Source organism: Meles meles, chromosome 8, assembly GCF_922984935.1.
Source record: "Meles meles chromosome 8, mMelMel3.1 paternal haplotype, whole genome shotgun sequence".
NCBI lineage: Eukaryota > Metazoa > Chordata > Mammalia > Carnivora > Mustelidae > Meles > Meles meles.
The window spans coordinates 31,126,448-31,152,083 of NC_060073.1; the positions used below are offsets into that span (position 1 = coordinate 31,126,448).

Consider the following 25,636-nt stretch of genomic DNA (forward strand, 5'->3'; position numbering starts at 1 on the left):
TACTGCGTTCAATCAGTAAGACAACCATAGCTGAAGTATACTTTCAGTCGGGTTATATGGTTACCTAAACAATCGCATTGTACAGCTTGCTTTAAATGTAATGAGATTTTCAGGGGCGCCTGGGTGGCTCAGTGGGTTAAGCCTCTGCCTTCAGCTCAGGTCATGATCTCAGGGTCCTGGGATGGAGCCCTGCGTTGGGCTCTCTGCTCAGCAGGGAGCCTGCTTCCCCACTCCCACCCCACCTGCCTCTTTGCCTATTTGTGATCTCTGTCAAATAAAATAAATAAATAAATCTTTAAAAAATAAATAAAACAAATGTAATGAGATTTTCAAAAAACACCTAGGCTGAGAATCCATCCACACAACCAAGAGCTGACAAAGTACCAGTTACTGCTCGAGACGCTCATTCGTCCGTGAGACCATCAGATCAATCGAACACAGCCGCGATGATGGACCGGACTCTCAAGGCGCTCTGTTCTATCCACAGTAAAGCACTACCGCCAAATAAACCCAGCACTTTCCCAAAACACGCTTGTTTCCACAAACCTGTTAGGTAGAAAATCACGTCAAATCCAATCAGAATGCATTATATAGAACCAGTTCAATTCTGAAGGATAAGTTCTGCTCCAAAGGATACATATCTTGGAGGGAGAGCTGGGGCGGGGGGGGGGGGGGGGGGCGTGGATTACAAGGAGATGCTCAAAAAACATTTCCTGAGGGGCTAAATGAAGTTTCCCGGCCCTTAGTGATAATCCTAGGAGATTCCAGGAAGTAGCTTACTTGTCTTCAAAGAACAACAAAATTCAATATGAATATTGTGATTCTGAACTTTGCCTCCTTCATTCTTGGCTTTGCTACCTGGAGAACTCTGCCAGTGGACACTGAGGTAGGGGTGGGGGGGGTGCAGGGAGAGGAGAGTCTGTGTGGGTCCCTGTAAAATATGCATCAAGATTTCAAATGGTACAAACTTAACTCTGTGAATTTAGGAACCCAAGGTGGGGGGCGGGAAATCTGGTAAAAAGTGAACCCTTAGAAAAGGCAGCAAAAAAAAGAACTTTAAAGATTTAGGAAGAATGACTACAGGAAGTGGTCATCCACCCCTTCACCCAAGGACGAAGGGTAAATCTCCTCCCTTTCATCCTTGGCTGAGGCAGGACAAGACCCCAAACACTCAGAGGCTGAGGCAGGCAAGAGTATGAAAGAGTGCTGGGGGGTGGGGGGGGCAGGCTGTGACAGGCTGGAGGCTCAGTCAGTAGAGCATGTGACTCCTGAACCCCAGGTGGTGAGTTCAAGCCCCATGTTGGGCATGGAGCCTACTTAAAGCGCGCTCGGGCTTCTCAGCCTGGGGCTGGGGGGCCCACAGGACCAACAAGCACGGCTGCCACAGAGCAACCTCAGCTCCGGAAACAATTCCAGAAGCGACCTCATTTGAAGACACACTATAAAAGACATGATTTCGTCCTTTTGAAGTTCTACTTATTGAATTTCTATTCACTTCCAATGAAACCAGGGAAGATTTGTCCTTGAGTATAAACTTTATAGGACTTCTGACCACATAACGTGGCATACTTTTCTGATGGCAAGTAGAAAACACTATTAGAACATAGTTTGTAGCATAGATTTGGAGAAATCCCGTCCCCCCCCCCCCGCCCCAGCACCAGCGTACCTTCTCCCGAAGCTCGGTACCACTCGACAGTCACAGAACAAACGTTCCTCTGGCGGGAGGCCACCACGCCTGCCTCTGGCCGCACCGTGGCCCCCACCACTTTGAGGGATTCCCTGCATTATTTTGCCTTGTGCTGTTCCTGGACTTGGAGTTCACACCCAACTTCATGGCTCTGCTTCTGATAGAGTGTCCCTGTCTAAAACACGCACGTAAACACACTCACACGCACACACACCTTTTGCTTTTTATTCTAACAGAGTGGGTCATCTGTGAGAGCCCAGCCACCCTTTCAGCCACACGACAGGTATGTCAGGAATTCCAGTCACTGAAGTTCCTCAAAAAATACTGCTCCCAAACCAGGGATTTTCTAGGATTTCCTTTATCCCAGAAATAAGTGAGCTTACGCTATACTGTTTTATCTAAAACACTTTAAATCTATTTCTGAAATTTGAATCCAATCAATACATCTGTGTATTGTATCAGTGAATTTTTCAGTAAAAACTCCAGTGTCTTTTAAATTACACCAGCATGTATACGGTTTAAAAAAATATTTCCTCCTTAACTTTCAAAGCTTAAAAGTCAAAGTAATTTCCTTTCTCTAGATCCCAGAAGTCATAACTGCTATCATCCAGGCTCAGAAATAATTCTGTATAAAAGAATAAGCTTTTTAAAATCAATTAACTCCCCTCTAGAACAAAAGGGCTCTGGAGCTCTGGCTAGGCCAGGCAGGGAGAAAGCAATCAAAGGGGTACAGGGAGGCAATAAGCCTTGGTATAGCCCTTCCAACACAAAACAGCTGGGGGGAGGGATGGGGAGAGCGAGGGTCAGTGCCAGGAATGAGGGTTGGTGCCAAGCAGGGGGGAAGAGTGAGGGTCGGTGCCAGGGAGCAGGGAAGAGTGAAGGTCGGTGCCGGGCGGGGGGGGGGGGGGGGGGAGTGAGGGTCGGTGCCAGGCAGGGGGCAAAGTCTCAACACGGTCATAGCTTGGTCTCTCATTCTCGGGTGGCTGGAAGATCTTCTTGGGTGTCTGAAAGGAAAACTACCCAGATGGTGGAAGAGAGGCCCCAGCCCCCCGGGAAAGACAAGGCAGCTGTAATCAGGACAGAGTCGGGTGCAGACACGCGGCTGTCAACTGTTTAAAAGCGGAGTGCCCCCTCAAACGCAAGACAACAAGAATCTTCTTGATTTGTAAACTTGCACTCATAAATACAAACCTTCAAACTGGAATTCAGGGCCTTTTTCCACAACCCTTTTCAACAGTGATACACAGTATTCTTCCCTTTGGAATCAGGGCTGTTACACAGAAATGTACTAAATAGCCATTTTCCAAAGCAACACGAGAGTGGAGAATAGGTATTCTGTATCGAGAGGCTAATACCGCCGCCGGAGAGCGCAGGCGCGTCAGGATCGCACAAGGATCTTACTGAGGATGGCGTCGTAGTAGGGACTGAAGACCATCTTGTTGTAGTTGACCAGGCGGACAAATTTAATAGCAACTTCCTCCAGCTCTTTCTGAACTGGACCCAATCCCCCAGGTACCGTGGGCAGTGGCTTCTGATGACCCGAGGTAAGGTAGCTTTCTAAGAAGATCAGGATTCGGGAATCTGTGACAGAAAAGAAGGCAGCTGGTTGCTTCTGGTTCGGGGTGACTTTGCAAACTTCTGATTATGCTTCAGTGTTTAGCTTAGACATCCCTTTTCCGGGGAAGTCTCCCCTGCCCACCCCGTGGACCAGGTGTGGACCACAGCAAGTGCACGTCCAACACTCAGCCCCTTTAGAACATTTCCCTTCCTGCTCTAGACCGTTAGGGTAGAAGTGCCCCCCGCCCCCCGGCAGCACAAAGCCTGGCAGGAGACCTGGCCCCAGGAGAAGCTCGAAATCCATTCGGAAAGGAAGAATAAATGTATGAATCAATAAAAGGAGACTGCAGTGTTGACAGGCTGAGGAGAAAGACACCCGGAGACCACCATGAGCCACTGCTGAAAAGCACATAAGAAATGGGGCGGGGGGGGGGGAGGGGGGAGGTAAAGCAGGAATTACAAGGTCAAAAATGAAAAGAGAAAAAAAGAAGATTCCAGCATCATGGGTTTGTGAGCTTTTCCCACTAAGCCCACATGTAAGGGCGTGAACTTCCCTCTGTAACGCCTCCAGGGCAGGCCACGGAGCTGCAGGCATCTGCGAACTTGTACTACTCTGAGGAACGACACAGGCCGATGCTTTGTAAGTCCCTCCTCTCCAGGCCGCTTCTGCACTGTCCTCATCAGCCAAGGGCACAAAGCCACACTTCTCGCAGATTTTCTCAGAAAAGCAACAGGCGCATCTATATTCATCCAGTTCTTTCAAGCCGCACGCCCTCCACTTGCCCTGCGGGACCCTCCCTGGAGCACACAGCCTTTGCCCTTCAGACCCCAATGCACAGTGACAGAGCAACTGCAGACCGGATGGGTCCCTTCACCCCTGTCCCCAAGTTAGTTTGGTTTTCTAAGGTTCTCAGAGCTTGGAAGCCTCACGCAGAACTGGAGACGCTCACAGCATCCCTACCCCGGGGCTGGTTTTTAGCCGCAGGTCTGGGATCAGCTGTTACTCAGCACGGCAGGACACGGAGCCCCGGGTTAGCCCGCGGGCTGTTCACCGCCTTCCGTGCCTCTCTACCGCAGTCACTAACACTAATCCTGACGGTCCTTCTCTCTGCAAGACCCTCCTCCTGAGTGACCCACAGATGACACTGGGAGCGAGGTAGGGCTGGGGTGAAGTAATTTTGAAAAAAACCCTCGATCCCTGGAACTTTTTCCATAAAATATTACTTAAGGATAGAAAGGAAGTCACCGAGGTAGAAGGACACTCACGTCACTGGTTCAGCCTCTGTCCAACCTAAAATCCAGTAACCGCGGATCATTCAGCTTTAGCTTGAAGCCTGCTAACTATTCACTATTGCTCTGCTGCACGCCTATTCACTTTCATAAAGTAGCTGAAGAACGACTTCACATTTAAGTTATACTAAAGAGAAATAGGAGTTTTTAAAATGAGATGAAAAAAATGTTTTAGAGATTTATTTGAGAGAGGGAGTGAGCAAGTGCAAGTGGGGGGAAAGCAGAGGGAGAGGACAGACAGCATCTCACGCAGTCTTCCGTGCTGGGTGCGGGGCCCAACTCGGGGATCGTTCCCACAACCCTGAGATCAGGACCTGTGCTGAAATCAAGAGTCTAACAGTTAACAGACTGAGCCACCCAGGCACCCGTAGACGAAAAAAAATTTTTTTAATTTTTAAGTAATCTCTCTACCCAACACAGGGCTTGAACTCACAACTCCAAGATCAAGAGTCACGTCCTCTGAGCCAGCCAAGCGCCCCCAAATGAGGAACACTGTATTCTTCGATCAACCAGTGAACAGAATTTTCTCTAGTGCTGTGGCTGGGATGAGGAAGAGTAACAGCCAGCACAGAAAGCTGTTTACCAGCAGCTCCTCTCTAGCGAGTACTTGCGAGGGGCTGGGGTTATTCTGATAAGTGCTTTATGCACCTAATGCCCTGTGGTCCTCCCAGCAACCGCACAGGGCTGTCGGTATTATGTCTTTTAGAGATGAGGAGCCTCAGACATCGGGTCACCCGCTCGGGCCACAGCGCTGGTGCGCTTGAGGAAAAGCCCTGCTCTCCTCCTCTCTCACGGCACATCCCGAGCACGTCAGGGCAGCGCGCCGAGGGCAGGGGCTTCCCCCACCCAGCGATACTCTGCAACAGCAGCAGAGTGTCCCACTGCTGTACTCCGTTCTGACACTACGTGGAGGGAGTATCACACCCCAGAGGCCAGGGGCTCAGTCCCAGGAGGCTACACCCCGCCCCCATTTCAGAAGCTAACCAACTGCAAGCAGTAAGTCCCCAAGGACCCCCCAGCTACAAACTGGAGGGTCCCATGACCTCCTCCTCTTTGGATATTGATTATTGGCTAGAACAGCTCACAGCACTCAGGGAAACATCTCTGTTTACTCGCTTATTACACAATAAAGGATTTGGATACACATGAAAACCAGAACAAAAGACACAGAGTCCTGAGGGCAGGCGCTTTTGTGGAGGTGGGGGTACATCGCCCTCCCATTACGTGCAGAACCCAGATGCTCCCCGAACCCTGTACTTCTGGGATGTTCATGGCAGCTTCATCATGGGCATTTCTAGCGCTTCTCTCCTCTCTTGGAGGGGGTGGAGGAGGCTGAAAATTCCAGGCTTCTAATCCTGGCTTGGTCTTTCAGAGCCCAAGCAGAGTTGCCTCATTAAAACAAAAGACACTCCTATCACCCAGGAAATTCCAAAGGATTTAAGAGTTCTATGTCAGGATCCAGGTCAAAGACCAATCTTAGAACAAAAGATGCCGTTAGTGCTGTTATCACTTAGGAAACTACAAGAATTTTAGGAGCCCTGAGCTAGGGAGGGGGGCGGTGTGCAGAGACCAATACTTCTATTTTTTGTTACCTCACAGTGCTGGAGCAGGGTTCTGAACAAAGCCTGAGACTCCAAAGTCAGAGCCCTCAGACAATGACAGCTGCCCCGTCACTTGTCCAGAACTCTGGGTTGCCCTCGCCGTGGTGATTACTTACTCTCTCCTCACTCATCAGCACTCATAAGCTACCAAAACCTTCTAGGTTTCTTCAGAGGGGCCGGTCCACCAGTCCCTCCAAGGGCACATCCCTGCTGCCCGTCTTCCCCCGACAAACGTACCCATGATCCTGCGGATGGGGTCGTCAGGACTGGCGACAGCCTGGATCTGGCCCTTGAGCACGGCCTCCTTTTCCGTGGTGAAGGGGGTGAGCCCGCACAGGGCCAGGCAGCTGCTCACCTCCAGGCAGACCTTCTCCCCGATGGTAGTCAGGGCGTCCTTCAGATGGAAGGAGCTTGAGTACAGAAGAGAAGGGAGAAGGCAGGGAGGAGAAGGCAGGGAGGAGAGGGCCGGTAAGCAAAGTGCACATCCACCCAGCTCAGGCCAAGAGCGAGCCTGAGCCCTGGTAAGAGTCATGATCTGAGTCAGTGCATGGACTATCGTGTTCAAAGAGAAAGTCTAGGACTCTCTTCCCTGCCCTCAGCCTTCCAGGCTGCGGACACCTGACTCAGGAGTCCCTCTCACTCTCTACTAGAAAGGACAATGGGAAGGGAAGGGCTCAGAATATACCAGCGCTAACAACCCTAAACCCAACTTCTTGCTAGCATCTGTGTGCTGAAACAATCCTGAAACTGCCTTACGAGTATCCTGAATCCCACTGGAGTAACACGCAAGAACCCAGAATCAGGGAGCTGTGGAACAGAACGGGAAGAGAAACTTTTCATTAGATATCCTTCTGTCCCTTTTGATTTGTGAAATATGGGAAGGTATTAACTACTTTAAGAAATTAATGACACTGAAATCCTGAAGTTAAAAAAATGAGCCCCCAAGGGCTCTCCTGGAGTATCTGTGGGGAGTCCTCCTACTGGTGGGTGTCCTGTGAGGCCTTTGTTCTGGGCCTAAACCCTCTGTACAGCAGGAGTCATGGGCACAAATGAGTGACCCCGGGGACTCACTGCTGGTACCAACTCTGAGGGTACCAACCCGAGAGCCAGGGTGGACACCGCAGGGCTGGACCCCTGTATGGAAGCCCCACACAGGGCCCCTCATCGGAAGCTCTAAAAGTAGACAACTAGGTCTGCTGGGGGGTGGGGAGGGACAGACGATGTGGGGGACAGACCTAGTGACGTGCCAGGGCCTCAGCTCAGCAAACCCCTCCCAGCCTCAGCTGGTCTGTGCACACACCCCTCACCACACCCAGCACGGGCAAGCTCTGTGCGAACTCAGCAGGAAAAGGCCTCCGTTTCGTAAGGATGAGAATGTATGGGGACATCCTCCTCAAGGAATCCTCTGAACCGGGCCTGTCAGAGGCAGTATTTACATCGAACCAGTAAAACATATCCTGCGGGCCGTGAACCACATGGACCTGACGGGCCGTCTGGGCAGAAGCAGAAATTGCTTGTGGCCTGGCAACTTCAGGGGACGCCGCCCACTTCTTAGAGGACCTTTCCCAGGGCTGTGCCACCCAAACTCTTAGGGGGCTGTGAGAGCAATTCAGTGGACAGCAAGCAGTATTCTTGTTTTTAATGTTACAAGAATTTGTACTAAGCATGGTTTGGGTTAAGTTTCCCTGTGTGAAGTTTTTACTCCAGTTACAGGTGGGCTTGAAGCATGTACACAGCGGAAAATGAATTTCTTACGGTGGGTCTTGGTCCTAAACATGTGAAAGCCACCCTCCTAGAGCCTCGCGGACCCCAGAATCGAGGCTGACGCCGTTCCTAGGAACCCAAATCAGTTCTGCTGGGGGGATAAAACCAGAGAGCAAGGTTTCCTCTCCGGTCCTAGAGAGCGGCCCCGGGGACCCCCCCAGCACCGGGAGACCCCGCCCCCATCAGCTCTCTGCCACGGCTGCCTCCCAGCCGTCCCACAGGGGGCACTTACGGCAGATGCGTATCTGTTAGCAGAATCTTCACGATCATCTTGAGTTTCTCAGCAAAGTCGGCCTGGCTGGAGATTCCTGGGGCTGCCATGCTGAACGTGACCAGCAACACGGCTCCCAGGACGGTGAGGTGCTCCAGCTGCAGCTGGAGCTCTTGGAAGCGAGCCTGGTCCATCAAAACGGTCTGTAAGGGATGCGGCAGAAATCATCCCTGAGCGGGAGATGCAGGCCGGCCAGCAGGGGGCGGTGGGGCCACAGCCCCATACATGCCTCCACAGGTTCCCTCAGAATTTTCCAGTCCTTTGAGAGCTTAACGGAGTCAGGGGTGAGTCATCCCTCCCCTCAGAGCCGCTTTCTCCCCAGGAAGGCTGCCCTAGAGCCCACTGAGAACCGGAGGCAGACCGCCACTGAAACGCAGGATAACCTCACGCCAGCTTCTTCAGCCGCCTGAGCCCTGTGCAGACCAGGGATTCCTGCCTCGCAGGAATGTCCTAAAGATGGAAGGCCATGGATCTAAAGTGGGCTGGCGGAGCCAACACTCAGTAACTAGGAGTTCTACCGTTAGACAGGAAAGAGTAATGAGATATGGGGCTAGGGTGACCAACTCACCCCGGTTTGTCCAGGGCCACCCCAGCTTTAAAACTGGAACTCCCAACTCCTGTGACCACTCTCCCCGCCAACACCAGTCCAGAGCAAACCAGGCAGCTAGGCACCCCAGCCAGAGCCCCGGAGGGAAGGAGGAGAGAAGCTGCTGGAAGGGAGACCCTACATGATTCACCTTGGTGTCCCCCTCACTGTCTAGCACAAAGGAGGCCCCTCAGAGTCGGCAAGTGAATGAAGAAAACAAAAAAAGAAATGGCAAGTAGAAAAAGGAGGAATGACAGAAAACAAACCAAAGCCACCCAGAAAGCAGTGAGTGAATTTCTCCGACTGCATCCCCCGTGGCAGACATCCATGCGTCCTACCAGGTCAAAGTGCCCTGCGTGGGATGAAGGAAAGAACACTGGAAAGGCTGACGAGATATCCCTTCCAATGGGAGTTTCTACAGGTAACCCAAGTAAATGTGAAGGGCCAGTCTTGCTATAGGAAACTGGCACACCAAATCAAGACATTAACAACTGAGGGTCTTAGCCTAGAGTTCTTCTCAAGCACTGAAAACTATCTTTAAGATTCAGGATCCTGGGGGCGCCCCCGGTGGCTCAGTCGTTAAGTGTCCACCTTCGGCTCAGGTCATGATTCCGGGGTCCCCCTGCTCAGCGGGGAGCCTGCGTCTCCCTCCCCGGCTCCCCAGTGCTTGTATGCTTGTGTTCCCTCTCTCGCTGTGTCTCTGTCAAATAAACAAATAAAATTTAAAAATCTTAAAGAGCAGGATCCTCTGTTAAACAACGATGCTCCCCCAGACTCAGCCTCTTCCCTGACTTCACCATGTTACACAGCAGCATTCCGGCTTTGTGCGGGACTGGGGTTTAGGGTACAAAACATTTCCAACGATCAATCCTGAGGGTAGACACTGGTGTCCAACGAAAACACCATCTTCCTCAGAGCAGTATTTTAAAAGAAATGTCAGGCTGCGAACTGCCCTCCAGGAGAGAACATGTCACCATTCGGAAAGGGGCCTCCCCAGCCCCCTCAACACCACACCCTCTTTAAAGCCTCCTTTGGCACGGAACAGGGAACTCAGAGGCAAGAGTGAAGCTGTGGGCTTACAGCGTCTTCAAAGGAAAAATAAGGAACTTAGAGGAGAAAGATTTAGAGAAGTAGCAGTTTCTGAGGCTAGAGATAAGAAGCCTGAGGGCCCTCAAAAATGAGGCAGTCTACACACCAAACCAGCAGGTTACAGACAAAAATGGGGGAAATCCCTTGTTTACCATCTTCTTAGTAAGAAGTACTTATTGTGAAAAACCTTTATGGTTGGTTTTTTTTCATCCTGCACATGGAATGGGAAGCAGTATTTTTTACATAAGACTGAAAAGCGACATCACTGTTATGGTTCTAATCAAGTCATGTAAAAACAGGACAGCGGCTCAGCGGTGCACACTGGAAGGCCCGCGCGCCGCTGGGGGACAGGAAAGTGGTGCGGCTACTTGGGGTGCGGTGGGGGGAGTAGACAGTTCTCGGGGAAAACTCGGTTCCTCTGAGTGTGAAACTTCAAGTCACCATGTGACCCAGCAATTCTCATCCTAGGTATTCACCCAAGAGTACTGCAAACACATGCCCCCCTGCTAAAACCTGTACACAAACTGTTCAGGGCAGCACAGTTCACAGTAGCCAAAAAGTGGAAACAACCCAAACGTCTGTCAACTGATGAATGACTCAACAAAATGTGGAACATACAGTGGAGTGTTGTCCGGACTTAAAAAGAAAACGCTGACCCACACCACAACACGGGTGAAGCCTGAAGACAATTTGCTGAGTGAAAGAAGCCAGACACAAAAGGCCAAACACTGTAGGATTCCATTCATATGAGGCACCTGGAGTCTTCAGACCCAGAGACAGGAAGAACGGTGGTTGCCAGGGGCAAGGCAGAGGGAGGCATGAGGTGTGTTTAAAGAGTTTGAGGGATGACTCGGTGGCTCAGTGGGTTAAGCCTCTGTCTTCGGCTCAAGTCATGACCTCAGGGTCCTGGGATTGAGCCCCGAATCAGACTCTCTGCTCAGCAGGGAGCCTGCTCCCCCACCTCCTCTCTGCCTCTCTGCCTACTTGTGATCTCTGCTGTCAAATAAATAAATAAAATCTTAAAAAAAAAAAAAAAGAGTTTGAATTTGTGAAGACGGGAAAGTTCTGGAGAGGACAGTGGTGATGGTGGCCCGACCGTGAGAACGTCCTTTACGCCCTGAACTGTATACATAATGATGGGAAATCTTAGGGCACCTGGCTGGCTCACTTGGTGGAGTGCACAACCCCTGATCTGGGGGTTGTGAGTACGAGCCCCACGCTGGGTGCAGAGCTTACTTAAAAAACTAAAAAGAAAAAAAAAAGACAGTGTATTTTGTATTATGCATATTTTACGGTTAAAAAAATACAACTTCAATCAAAAAATGAAGTACTCATACATATGACATGGATGAACATTATGCTCAGTCTAAGAAGCCAGACACAAAAGGCCGATGGTGCAGGATCCCATTTATACGAAATGTCCAGAAGAGGCAAATCCATAGAGACAGGAAGTAGATTAGTGGTTGCCACTGGGGAGGGGAGTGGGGAAAGGGCACAGGGTCTCTTTTTAGGGTGATGAAAACGCTTTGGTCCTCTAACTGTAAATTGATGAAAACCCACCGAACTGTTCAATTTAAAAGGGGACATTTTCTGGTAAGAGAACTGTATCATCGCAAAACTTATTTTTTCAAAGTTCTGCCGCACAAAAAAAAACGAGCAGTTAGACCGCTCTGCAGCACCTACTTCCGGGAAAGGTCTCCGCAGGTGGTCCCATCTCAGAAGCTTCAGGTATGCATAATTCTGGACAGCCACAGGATTTGGCGTGGGGCAGTCCCCAGAGCCGGCCGCCCCTCCCCCAGCTGGCAGGGCACTTTTATACTTCTGATTCATAAGGTCCTCTGCGGCTTCTTCCAGCCACTGTGTGACAAAGTCCAGGGAATCTGAAAAACAAGGCCACCCACATTACCATGACACTCAGGAGGGACACTTCTCGGAATGGCGTTAGGGACGATCACCCTGAAGGTGTCGTATATACTGAGTAATACAGAATACGTCCGGACTTTGGAACCAAACAGAACTCGGTTTAAATCACAGTATTGCCATTATCAGCTAAGGGTGATCAGATTCCTCCTACAAAGAGATGGACACCACCACCTGGTAGGCAGTTCAGAGGATTAATAAGATAGTGAATACAAAGCACACAGCCAGACCAGGCAACCTACAGCCGTCCTGCAGACTGTGGTCCTCTCCCCCACCCCCACCACCAGAGGGGGGGGGGGGGGCTCTGAGGACTCCAGCTCAGGGAGATGCAAAAATTCTTGCCCAAACACAGGAAGAGACACAGGCAAGAGTCTCCCAGTATAAAGTACCCTCCACATTGAAAATGAGGCCTTTTCCTTGTCTGGATCTGAGTCTCCCATCAAGCTCGTTTGCTTTCAACCTTAAGGGAGGGGAGCTCTGCCACCCCTAGGATGCGGCTTCTGCGGCATCCGGAGCACCGCCGGGAGGATAGCGGGTGTCTTTCATCTGCCCCCGGGTGCTCCCTCCTTTTCTAAGCTAAGAAATGCACCAGGGATTCTGAGGGGGCACAACAGAAAGAGGAGGTTTTTATCCACATGACGAGAGAAGAAAATCCCTCTGACGGCTCCTGGAACATGCAGGAAGAACCTGTGTCAACGCACAAGCGGCGCAGAGGTCCTGGCGGGCAGCCGTGCTGTCCCTTTAGCCTTCTGCAGGCGGCAGGTTCTGTAGTCCCCCAGCGTGGACATGTGAGGAGGCAGGGGGCACCTGACTGGCGCAGGGGCCACAGCAGCAGCTCCTCACCAGGCCCTTGGCTGCTGGCACCGGACTCTCACACTAAGGCTCTCTGGCCTGGAAAACTGGCAGCCTGGATGCCTCCTGAGGACAACCCTGGCGAGAAAATCAACCAGGCGGTCAATCCATTCTGGTCAAAAATTTCTCAAAATCGAGGTCCAAGGGCGCCTGGGTGGCTCAGTGGGTTAAAGCCTCTGCCTCAGGTCATGATGCCAGGCTCCTGGGATCAAGCCCCACATCAGGCTCTCTGCTCAGCAGGGAGCCTGCTTCTCCTTTTCTCCCTGTAGGAGAAAAGTAGGCCTCTCTGCCTACTTGTGATCTGTCAAATAAATAAAACACCTTAAAAAAAAAAATCGATGGGTGCCTGGGTGGCTCAGTGGGTTAAGTCTCTGCCTTTGGCCCAGGCCATGGTTTCGGGGTCCTAGGATCAAGCCCCGCATCGGGCTCTCTGCTCAGCAGGGAGCCTGCTTCCCTCTGTTTCTGCCTGCCTCTCTGCCTATTGTGATCTCTCTCTCTGTGTCAAATAAATAAAATCTTTTTAAAAAAAATTGAGGTCCACATCCATAAACTGGAATTAAAAAAATAGTGGCTCATGGCAGGAGGGTTATGCGCGGGAAGGCCCACGCCCCCAGCCCATGCCTTGTGTATGTGCCGGGAACATTAGCCGCTCTTCTCCCCATATGGTCTCCTCTGCTCTGCTCTGTCCTGACCCCTTCCGGGCCAGCTCAGCCTTCTCTGTCTGTGGCGGGATGAGCACCTGCTCTGGCCAGCAACACAATCTAGGCAGAGACCACCATTTTCTTTCTTAACCACCCCAGTTAGTGGCTAAATGGAACTCATAATAAATTGGATCCAGGGGCGTTCAGTTAGGTAAGCATCTGCTTTCAGCTCAGGTCATGATCTCGGGGTCCTGGGAATTAAGCCCCATGTCTGGTTCCCTGCTCAGCGGGGAGCCTGCTTCTCCCTCTCTGTTTGCCTCTGCCCCACCCCCTGGCAATGCTCTCTCTCAAATAAATCTTTTTTTTTTTTTTTTTTAAGCTCTTCTATATTTGACAGTGAGAGAGAGAGAGCAAGAGCACAAGCAGGGGGAGTGGCAAGCAGAAGGAGAGAGAGATCATCAGGGATCATGACCTGAGCCAAAGGCTGACACTCAACCGACTGAGCCACCCAGGTGCCCCTCAAATAAATAAAAATCTTAAAATAAATAAATAAATTGGATCCAAAGACTGTAATTAACCAGGACTATCAGCCGTCAATGCAGAGAACCCCCCCAAAACCATCCGAGAAATGCAACACAGCTTTGCGTGCTATAGTCCTCTGTACTCCTGCAGTCATCTGAGAGGCTTATGAAAATGAGACTTTTTCGGGTATAAAACCAGAAAGATTTTCTGCCTATAGAATGGAGGCAAAGTAAAATTTCTTCTTGTACCTTTGAGAGAAGGGCAAGTGAATTTTTTTTTTTTTAATATTTTTATTTATTTATTTGACAGAGAGAGAGGTCACAAGTAGGCAGAGAGGCAGGCAGAGAGAGAGGGAGAAACAGGCTCCCCACCAAGCAGAGAGCCCGACGCGGGGCTCGATCCCAGGACCCCGAGACCATGACCCGAGCCGAAGGCAGAGGCTTAAACCACTGAGCCACCCAGGTGCCCCAAGGGCAAGTGAATTAAACAGTCACAAGAAGTCTGTCATGTTTTAAAAATTAAGGCCAAGCATACGATTTACCCCAAACTGATATTTTCATTAAAAACCTAATTTAGGGGGCACCTGGGTGGCTCGGTGGGTTAAGCCTCTGCCTTCAGCTCAGGTCATGATCCCAGGGTCCTGGGATCGAGCCCCACATCGGGCTCTCTGCTCAGCGGGGAGCCTGCTTCCTCCTCTCTCTCTCTGCCTGCCTCTCTGACTAGTTGTGATCTCTGTCTGTCAAGTAAATAAATAAAATCTTTAAAAAAAAAATAAAGTTAAAAAAAAAACCTAATTTAGGACTTCTTCGTTCTTTTAAATTTCTTTTCTTATATTCTACTTCCGTTTCTCTTGTTTGTCCATTGTCAAGTCCAAAGTCTGGTGCTTTTCGATCTTGAAATCAGAACGCTCCCATACAAAATTTGAGTTTTATTTGGCAAACAGTGTCGTTGTGCAACCAGCTACGGCCCTGAAATGGAGAAAGAGTGCAGGAGCCACAAAGCATCGGACGTACTTGGCTGCTTCTCCAAAAGCTGTTGAAACTTCTTCCTTTCGTATTCCACGGACTGCTGCATGAGATGCGGCCTAATGCTAGTGATGGCAAAGTTCGCCATGTCCACTTTCATGAGGTCCAACACGGAAAAAATTGCCCTGAGAGAAAAGGAAGAAAAGCATTTAGAAGTGGGCACGTGTCAAGGAAGCACTGTCTTGGAGGAAAGAAGGCAGCAGATTTGAGAGAGGCTTTTCATCTCAAAAAGGGCAGCAAGTAGATTAAGAAAAACAAATTTAGCGGGAGCGCCTGGCTGGCTCAGCAGGTAGAGCATGCGACTCTCGACCCTGGGGTCGTGAGTTTGAGCCCCACATGGGGCAAAAAGATTATTTAATAAAAAATAAATTTAAAATAAGAAAAATTTAGAGAACACAAAAATTTAAGTAACAGATTAAAAAGACTAAGTTTTTAAGCTGCCTTCTGTCCCCACTCCCCCACGGCCTACCTCCAAGCAAACGCGGCTCCCCCACTGCCTGTCTAGGCTGGAACTCGCTCCTTGGCACTGGGACGGCCCTCCTGGAGGCACAGAGGAAGGTCAGCCAGGACCCGAAGTCAAGGGTAGACACGGGACCACCCAGTCTTCACTGTCACACAGGCTAATTCACTTTCCCAGCAAAGAAAGAATAAGAACTCTCTCCTCTCTCCCCCCGGGATCTTCGTTTCAGGGCCCACTTTCGGTTCCAGTTTTGCAGCAGAACTGCAAGCTCGCACTCTGAATGTGCCCGACGGGCAGACCTGACCCGACGCTCAGGACACCTCGAATCCTTCCTGTCAGGTACCATACCTCTCTCTCCAGAGGCTGGGAGCTGCTAAGGGACCTATTTGCTGAAGGTGGCTGAGAACCCAAGGTATAGGCTTGGGTGTGGCCCCACATGGACGGAAGAACAGGGTCAAATGTCCTCTGAGTCCCCCTGATGCCCTCTGGGACTGACCTAACACTATGATACAATGACCTTACGTGCGGGTGTTTATTACGGAAAAGACACACAGTCTGAGAACAATTCGTGGCCTTTCCCCTGCCATCCTGTCCACCTCCCAAGTACAAGGGGCAGCCCCCTTTCTTCAGGGCACATTCTGCCTCTCCTCTGAGCATTCCCTAGCGATTCCCTAAATCCACCTACTGCAGACCAGTGACGGCCAGAAACTGCCCACTGACAGCCACTGACTGGAGTAGCCCATCAAAGCGTTTGTGCTCCTAGCGTGTTTTCAAAGACGTCCAATTCCAGCCTCTCCTGAGCAATGAGAAGATCTGACATGGGCCCACACTCAGGTGCCTCTCTTTCAACAGTGTACGGACTCCCATTTTTGCCAGGCTCCCCGGGCCTTCTCTTCTCAGTAGGAATTTGAGTTTAGGTTGCGTTTGCTCCAAGTTATTTCCCCAGAGGACTCACTTCTTAGGAACCCCTCAATTGGCCTTATTAGAAGCTCTTTCTAACTGTTCTAACATTTAGCACCAGGCCCACTGCATGAGAGAGATTCAGTAAGAGCCTGTTGCATGAATAAACACATTCATTTTTAGGAGTTTTTGGTTAAGGTTTTTTTAAAAAAATATTTTTATTATTTGAGAGAGAGACGGAGAGGTGGGGAGAGAGAGAGAGAACACGAGCGGGGTGAGGGGCAGAGGGAAAAGCAGGCTCCCCGATAAGCAGGAAGCCAGGCAGAGCTTGATCCTGGAACCCCAGGACCACGACCTGAGCCAAAGGCAGAGGCCCAACCAACTAGTCACCCAGGAGCCCCAATAAGATTTTTATTTTTAAGTAATCACCACACCCAGCGTGGGGCTTGAATTCATGACTCTGAGATTAAGAGTCACACACTCTACGGAATGAACCATCCAGGTGCCCCTTTTTGGGAGGTGTTTCAAATGCTTTCTAAACCCTGAGGTAACTTCACAATGCAGAGCATTTTTATACAAACCAAACCCTTACAGGGGTGCCTGGGTGGCTCAGTGGATTAAGCCGCTGCCTTCGGGTCAGGTCATGATCTCAGGGTCCTGGGATCGAGCCCTGCATCGGGCTCGCTGCTCAGCAGGGAGCCTGCTTCCTCCTCTCTCTCTGCCTGCCTCTCTGCCTGCTTGTGATCTCTCTCTGTCAAAGAAATAAACAAACCAAACCCTTACATAAGGATATCAAGAAAGCTGAAAATAAAGGGCACCTGGGTGGTTTAGTCGGTTAAGTGTCTGCCTTCAGCTCAGGTCCTGGTCCCAGGGTCCTGGGATCGAGCCCCACATCCAGGCTATCTGCTCAGCAGGGAGCCTGCTTCTTCCTCTCCCTCTGCCCCTCTCCCCCTACCCACCGCTTATGCTCACGCTCTCTCTCAAATAAAATCTTAAAAAAAAAAAAAAGCTGAAAATAAAAGGAACTTTTAGAAAGCAACTTGGTAGCATGCAGTGAGAATCTTAAAACTGTTCCTATCCTCTGACACAGGAATCCTATTTAAGAACTTAGGGGCTCCTGGGTGGCTCAGTTGGTTAAGCATCTGCCTTTGGTTCAGGTCATGATCCCAGGGTCCTGGGACTAAGCCCTGCATCCGTCTCCCTGCTCAGCTGGGAGTCTGCTTCTCCTTCTCCCTCTGCTGCTCCCCCTGCTTGTGCTCTCACACCCTAAAGAACTTAAAGTTAGGAAATAACCTAAAATATAGAAAAAAGTTTTATGTGCAAGGATGTTCATAACAGGATTAAAGTTATTATATGTACTCTAATTGTCCATCTTAATAGGGCAATAGTTACCCATATCTATGCAAATAAATATCTTGTAACCATTGCAAATACTTACGGGGAGTTTTAAGAAATAATCTACATTGGTTTTACAAAAGGGATCCTGTGGTGTTGGAACTGCCCAGGACCTTGAATGCAGTGATGGATACACAAACTTACACAGGGATAAAATTATATAAAACTTAATATACATATACAAACTCATTCAAGTAAAACTGGAAATCTGAGTGAGGTCACTGGATTGTATTCATATCAACAGTCTAGTTGTGATGCCCTGCAGTTTTGCAGAAGGTTAGCTTCGGGGGACACTGGATAAAGTGTACTGTATTATTTCTTACAACTCCATACAAATACACAATTATCTCAATGACACTTTCAATTAAAAAAAAGTGAAATAGTTATGGTATGTTTGTTTGTCTATTTATTTAAGATTTCATTTATTTATTTGAGAGAGAGAGAGGCAGCAAGAGAGGGAACACAAGCTGGGGGAGTGGGAGAGGAAGAAGCAGGCTTCCCGTGGAAGAGGGAGCCCAATTCGGGGCTCGATCCCAGGACTCTGAGATCATGACCTGAGCTGAAGGCAGACACTTGACAACTGAGCCACCCAGGCGCCCCTAATTAGGGTGTAAGGTTTATAGAAAAAGTCAGGCCCGCAATGGCCACCAGGAGGACTTCTTAGAGTCAGCTGAGCATTTGGGCTCACGAGGTCTGGTATCATCTAGTCACTCAGATGGCCAATAAGGCAGCACCACTCAGGTTACAGTAACAGCTGAGAGAAGGCAGACGTGTGGGGGCTGCCCGGCTAACATATTTATGTATATATGTGTGTTAATAGAGTTTGTAATAATTCTACGGCATGGCTTCTAGTGTCTCCATTAGGGACATGACCTGTTATAAAAGCTACTCCCCTAAAGGACTTCCAAAGTGTGGTGTCCCAGTCACTACGTATAGTTCATTATCATTACTTTCAGTCCAGATGCAATGTACCAATCAGAGTCACTTTCCCCACAAGCAATGTGGCAGGGTAGCATTTTGATGCAGAACACCTTTATCTGTTTACAGGAAAAACAGAGCTAAGCAGTTGGCCAAAAGTCAAATTCTCATGCAGCATCATGTCAATTGTTTGTCAATAATATTATCATAAAAATTATATAAATTTGGGGTGTTTCAGTTGGTATAGCATGCAACTCTTGATCTCAGGGTCAGGCGTAAAAGCTTTAGGTGTGGAGCCTACTTTAAAAAAAATTATATAGGGCCGCCTGGGTGGCTCAGTGGGTTAAAGCCTCTCAGGTCATGATCTCGGGGTCCTGGGATCGAGTCCCGTATTGGGCTCTGAGAGCCTGCTTCCTCCTCTCTCTCTCTCTCTGCCTGTCTCTCTGCCTACTTGTGATCTCTGTCAAATAAATTAAAGTCTTTTAAAAAATTATATAAATTTTTTTAATTCATTTATTTGAAAAATTATATAAATTTGATCATAATTATATATGTTTAAAAATAAACACCCGAGCACCTGAGAGGCTCAGTTAGTTAAGCACCTGCCTTCAGCTCAGGTCATGATCCCAGGGTGGTCCTGGGATAGAGTCCCACATCGGGCTCCCTGCTCAGCAGTGAGCATGCTTCTCTCTCTGCCTCTCTCTGTCTCCCTCATGAATAAAATAAACCAAAAAAAAAAAAAAAAATCTTTAAAAATAAATACCCAAAAGACCAAAGGAAGTTAATATGAATTATTTGTTGTTAATACAATTATATTCATGTTAAATTTCTTTACTGTCTTGGTTTTTTGTTTTTAAGATTTTTATTTTTTAAGATTTTCTTTATTTGGCATAGAGAGAACGTGCACACAAGCAGGCCACTGAGCAGAGAGCCCATCGTGGGACTCAATACCAGGACCCTGAGATCCTAACCTGAGCAAAAGGCAGTCACTTAACCAACCAAGCCACTAACATGCCCCTTGCTTATGATTTTATTTTTAAGTAATCTCTACACCCAATGTAAGGCTGGAACTCACAACCCGGAGATCAAGAGCCACACACTCTAGTGACTGAACCAGCAAGATGACCCTCTTTTTTAATTATACAGAAGAATGTCCACATTTTTGGGAGACACCTACTCAAAGGTTTAAGGGTAAAATGTCGCAATGTCTGGAGGCACCTGGGTGGCTCAGTTGTTTAAGGCATCTGTCATGATTTCAGCTCAGGTCATGATGTCAGTGTCGTGACTGAACCCCACAACAGGCTCCAAGCTATCTCCCTCTCCCTCCCCACCACATTCCCTCTCTTTCAAATATATAAATATTTAAGACAAACAAACAAAAAACCTGGGAGATCTGTGTAAAGGATACGTGAATATTAACCGCACGGTTTCTTTTCTTTTTTTTTTTTTAACTTTTTTGTACATTTGGAATTTTTCAAAATAAAATGTGGGAGGGAGAGGGAGAAAAAACAAACAAAAAAAACCCCATGATTAACAGTGATTTTGCCTCTAGATGGTAAAATTATGGATGATTTTTTTTCCTTCTTTCTACTTTACTGTATTTTACAAAATGTTTGTTTTTTTAATTTTTTTTTAATTCACTTGTATCTACACTTGAATTCTAAATTTGAAAACAGACTCTGATCGAGCCCTGTGTCCACGCTCAGCATGGAGTCTGAGACTCTCTCCTTCTGCCCCTCCCCCCACTCCAAGATGAATAAATCTAAAAAGAAAAGAAAAAGAGAAAAGGTTCTGTATTTTAAGCACACTGAAGGTGATTAACATGATTCCTGTACCTGAAAAGGGGCACTATTTCCTTAATGTCCTTTAGTTTCTTGACTTCCTCATCTCGAGCAGGTGCACAGAGGGTCCCCATCATGCCAATAATGAATTCTGCCAGCTTGGAAATGTCTAAGGCCCCATTCTCTGCTTCTTGCTTTATCAGATCCAGATCCAAGACTTCTGTTATCTGGTTTCTCAGTCTAGTGTGACCAGGCAGCAAGAAAGATAAGAGAGTCTACAAAAGAGCACAGCTAAGTTAAATCAAAGTTTCTTAGTCAGACATCATTTTTGAGTACATGCAAAGGAATTCACAATGACCCAAATAAGGGCTTATCAATTGTTACTGTAATATAATTGTTACTGTGGTACATATTTTAACCTTTTATTTAACAGTGGATAGAAAACATGTTTACAAATCATTTATTTATTTTTCAAATAGGCTCTATGCCCAACATGAGGCTCAAACTCACAACCTTGAGATCAAGAGTTGCGTGCTCTACTGACTGAGCCAACCAGGTGCCCTGTTTGCAAATCATTTAGATTAGTTATTTAAGCTTCCATTTAAGGCTTATGTAGCAGTCCCTCAGATAAAAGATAAACTGTTAAAAGTGAGAAACAACATAATTAATGTGAGCCTCTGAGCCAACATAGATGTCAATTTCCACTGATACATTTCTTTGATACTACTGCTAAAGGTATTTGCAAAAGAATTAACTTCTACATAATGCCTTCTCTATCCCATGGACTGAATCATTTTTTGGCCATTATAAATTATAACTTTTGTTTTCTTTAAATAATTCTTTCTAAAAATATGAATCTTTAAGGGCACCTGGTTTGCTCAGTCAGTTAAGCGTCCTTAAGTCTTGGTTTCAGTTCAGATCATGAATTCAGGGTCATCGGGTTGTGAGATCAAGCCCCATGTTGGGCTCCTTGCTCAGCGCAGTCTGCTTGATTCTCCCCTCCCTCTGACCCTGCTCCCACGTGTGCTCTCTTGTTCTCAATAAATCAATCTTTAAATATTAAAAAAATATATACACACAAATACAACTTCATTTACAAAAGTAAAGCCTTCAAGTTATCATAGCTTGTTTCAAATTTTTAAAAGCGCATTGAGCCAAAAATAGGCTTAATCCACATTTCAGCAAGTACAAGTTTTAACTTATCCTTAATTTCTTTCGAGTCTTTTGGTGCAATAACACAGAAAGGCTGACTACTCCAAACACACCAGAAAAGCACCACAATGGGCTCTTTGCCTCACCTCTTTGATTTCCCCAACAAGTTTGATAGCATGGTCATATGTGGGAGGGTCTTCACTTAGCTGGACACTCAAGCAATCCCAAAAAGCTTTATGTACAATCTCCTTCACTCTCTTCTCCAAACTGGAAACAAATGGAAAAAAAAAAAAAAAAAAAACCACAAGCAAATAAAATATTTGAGTCTCGAATCACTTCCAAAAGCACAAATTCTACAAGTTGAGGGTGAGAAATTTTAAAAATAATTTGAATGAAGGAGAGATTTCCTGGATATACTTAAACCAAGCACATACCTTATTTTAAATTTAGTGATTTATTTCAATAAATACCTCATTGGACAGAATAACTTTCAACTCACTTGACAGATGACATTGGGCCAATTAATAGCGTATAACAGTGCCATAGGCTAAAAAGCATATTGAAAAGTTCAGAGCTGTTTTAATATTCCCGGAAAGCTGCAAGTTCCTTAAGATATTTAAGATTAAGCAGTTTAAGATAACACCTCGGCATATATATATGCTCAAGAACTTTATTTCCAGAAAATATCCTATTCCTATGTGATCTATGTGATACTTGCTTAATTAGGAACTGAACTCTTACCACTAACATATAACATTTCATTAAAACCAGTCTCTGGGGGCACCTGGCTGGCTTGGTCAGTAGAGCATGATCTCGGGGTTAGGAGTTTGAGCCCCATGTAGGGTGTAGAGATTACTTACAAATAAAATCTTCAAAAAACCAAAGTCTTTATATTGTGAGAGCAAAACAAGTAGTTCTTCATTATTAGTGTGAAAAAGTACTATCTTCGCAGAACAGAGAAGAAAGGTCTATAAAGTCATAAAAGGCTCATGTGTGTGACACGATAGCTTGGCAACCCAGCAGCCATTCCTCCTCCAATGTTTATCACGACACTTGCACAGTTATAATGGGCAATGATTTTTCTTTCTTATGACAATACATTTTAGAAGGTACACTTTACACTCAAGAGGTCTAGATTCAATATGATGTGTGCCAGGTGCTATGCACGTAGAAAATAACGTACAACCCTTGTCTTTGTAGATTACAGTCTGGTGAAGAACACAGTAAACCGACAACCATAGTACGATGTGATAGTTACAAGAAATGGATGAAACAATACAATGAAAACACAAGATAGGACAGCTAAGCCCTATGCAGTAGGGGGAAGCTGACATGAAAGGTGTCTACAGATTTCCTAGACCTTTTATTTGTGATCAGTGGTCCTGAGATCCATTTCCAAACACTAGTGATTCCAAGCACAGACATACTGAGGGATTTTTTTTAGCAACAACGTCCAAAAGGAAAAAATACATTTGAATATGCTGACATCAAGCGGAGAAGACCTTTTCAGAGCTGGGAAATGGCAGAGTTCCACTAAACAAGGTTACTCAGTAACCGCCTTACCTGTCTTCTGGTAATTCGACTGGTTTAATCCGAAAGTCTCCATTTACTACAATTTCATGGGCTAGAGCCATGTTAGTGACTCCTTTCGCTGTCTCTAGAAGTTCTTCTACTGTCACAAATCGAGGAGGACTAGCTGCAACAAAACCCAGTGTAAGAGATTTGCTTCTCTGGATGAAAATTTCCATTAAAGTGAGGAGAAGGCAGTAGTTCTGATACCAGCTAATAATTCTGGTTATGCCTCTATGAAAATACTCTGGCAATTTCAAACAACAGAACTTTACCTGATTCTTTTTTTTTTTTCTTTTTAACCTAGAAAACTAAAAACAGAGACCACTTCCAACATTGAAAATAGCCGGTTTTTTACTTAAGGCTGGTCGGTGGAAATGACTAAATGAAACTGAGACTTAGGTAAGATTTTTAAGTCACAGACTATCAAATTGTCCAAGAAGCAGAGGGGTGTTTTCTAATCTCTTTGCTTTTAACCTGTTCTAAGTTTAAGAAAGGAGACCCCAGATCTAGGATTTCCTCATTTGTTCCCATCATCGGTTTACATTTTGTGCCACCACGAATACTGCACCAGGAGCGAATTCCCCCAAATTAAAATTCAATCAAGTAGTTTAGCACATCAGATGCTACTCAGAAAACTAAGCCACTAGACTACCCTGTATGTGATACTAAAAATGTTTTGAAACCATAATTTGAAAAGCACTGACCTAGAAGATAATTAAGAAGGTATATTAATTTTCTATAATGGGGATAAGACCTAGGCTTAAAATGAGATAAATAGTGTCACTGGCTTGCACAGGGTTTAGCAGTTATAAAGATCTTCTTAGGTTACTCAAAAATTATTTACCTTCCTCTTTTACTTTTTTCTTTTGCTCACCAAAAAAAAAGGAACTAAATCTAAGAGCTGTTCATATCCTATCTGGTAAAAATCTTCATTGAGTCATGTAAGGGGAAGTTGGGAATACTCAACAAAAAGTCTTTTTAATGTTTCCACAGAATAATAATAGGAATACTAAATAAATAAGTAAATAAATAAATCTTGCTTCATGAATATTAGCAAAATATATCCAAAAATCAAAGCCCAAATAAAAATTTTCAGTATTATTAAGATGTCAATTTTTGCCAAATTGATCTATTCATAAAATGCAATCCCAGTAAAAACCCCAGCAAGTTTTTTTGTTGAAAATGCCAAACTGATTCTAAAATTTACATGGAAATGCACAGGACCTACAGAAATGAAAACTATTGTGGAAAAGAATAAAGTTGGAAGATTTACACTAACTGATCTCAAGAGTTACTTTAAAGCTACAACAATCAAGACAGTGTTTTTTGGTATGAAGATAGATCTACAGACCCAGTGAAGAGAAGAGAGAACCCAGAAACAGACTGACACACACATACATACATACATATACATGTGGTCAACGAGGCAAGACTAGTTTAGCTGAACAGTGCTGGAACACTTGGTTCTCAGTATATAAAAGAATGACCCTCGGGGCACCGGGTGGCTCAGTGGGTTAAGCTGCTGCCTTCAGCTCAGGTCATGATCCCGGGGTCCTGGGATCGAGCCCCACATCCGGCTTTCTGCTGAGCAGGGAGCCTGCTTTCCTTCCTCTCTCTGCCTGCCTCTCTGCCTACTTGTGATCTTTGTCTGTCAAATAAATAAATAAAATCTTTTAAAAAAAAAAAAAAAAAGAATGACCCTCAACCCTAACCTCACATGATAAGTAAAAGGGAACTCAAAATGGACCACAGACCTAAATATAAGAGCTAAAACTATAAAACTCCTAGGAGAAAAGATAGGTAAAATCTTTATCTTGAATTAGGTAAAATTTCTTAGAGTAAGATACAAAAACTCAATATATTAAGAGAAAAAAATTGACAAAGTGTACTTTACCAAAATTTAAAACTTTTATTCTGTGAAAGACTCCTACAAAGAAAATGAAAAGGCATGTCAGATAGGACAGAATCTAAATCTATGCAAAACACACATGCGATAAAGGACTTGTATGTAGAATACAGAAAGGACTCTTATAACACAAAAACAGACGACAACCAGTAAAATACAGGCAAAAGATCTGAAGAGACATTGCTCTAAAGTAGATACACAAGTGGCCAGTAGGCAACGAAGAGCTATTCACCATCATTAATCATCAGTGTGAGATAACAGAAAATATGTACATTGGTCTCTGCCCTTGGTTCCTGGCACAAGACTCCTAAAGTCCTTCTTACTTCCTAAGTGATAAGAACACCAGGAACATCTAATTTTAATATTTGGTTTTCGACCCCCTCACTGACAGCAGGCTCCTAAAACCCTTGTTAATTCCGAAGCGATAAGCAGAAGGAACAGGTTTTGTTCTTTTGAGGTGACTCTGAATGAGCTCGTGGATGGCTTCTGGATGGGGGCTGGTCACCAGAAAGACCACGCCAGGATCAGAAGGCTGGAATTTTCAGTCCTATTCTCCAGAGAGGTTAGAAGGGCTGGAAATGGAGTTAATAATTAATCAGGCCTACAGGAGAAAGACTTCGCAAAGTCCCAATAGCAGGGCGTTCAGAGATCTCCCAGGTTGTCCAACACATCCATACTGGGAGGGTGATGCTCCCCAACTCCAGAGACAGAAGCTCCGGCATGGAGGAAACCCCCACACTTCACCCT

At 46.5% G+C, this 25,636-nt stretch overlaps 1 protein-coding gene across 7 annotated transcripts in view; it reads right to left on the minus strand.

Annotated features, from left to right (window-relative positions):
- Nucleotides 1-2,153: 2,153 nt before the first annotated feature.
- Nucleotides 2,154-25,636, minus strand: part of TCP11L1 (t-complex 11 like 1) — a 36,821-nt gene continuing 13,338 nt past the window's right edge. For 6 of the 7 annotated variants that reach the window (XM_046014510.1, XM_046014513.1, XM_046014509.1 and 3 more), the window contains 8 exons: nt 22,975-23,107; nt 21,558-21,678; nt 20,314-20,534; nt 14,794-14,930; nt 11,529-11,725; nt 8,132-8,313; nt 6,373-6,545; nt 2,154-3,268 (listed from right to left, as the gene is read on the minus strand). In XM_046014510.1, the coding sequence (XP_045870466.1) occupies nt 3,066-3,268; nt 6,373-6,545; nt 8,132-8,313; nt 11,529-11,725; nt 14,794-14,930; nt 20,314-20,534; nt 21,558-21,678; nt 22,975-23,107 (1,367 nt within the window). In that variant the 3' untranslated portion in view covers nt 2,154-3,065. The remainder of the gene's footprint in view (nt 3,269-6,372; nt 6,546-8,131; nt 8,314-11,528; nt 11,726-14,793; nt 14,931-20,313; nt 20,535-21,557; nt 21,679-22,974; nt 23,108-25,636) is intronic. The other variant, XM_046014515.1, reaches the window with a different exon arrangement.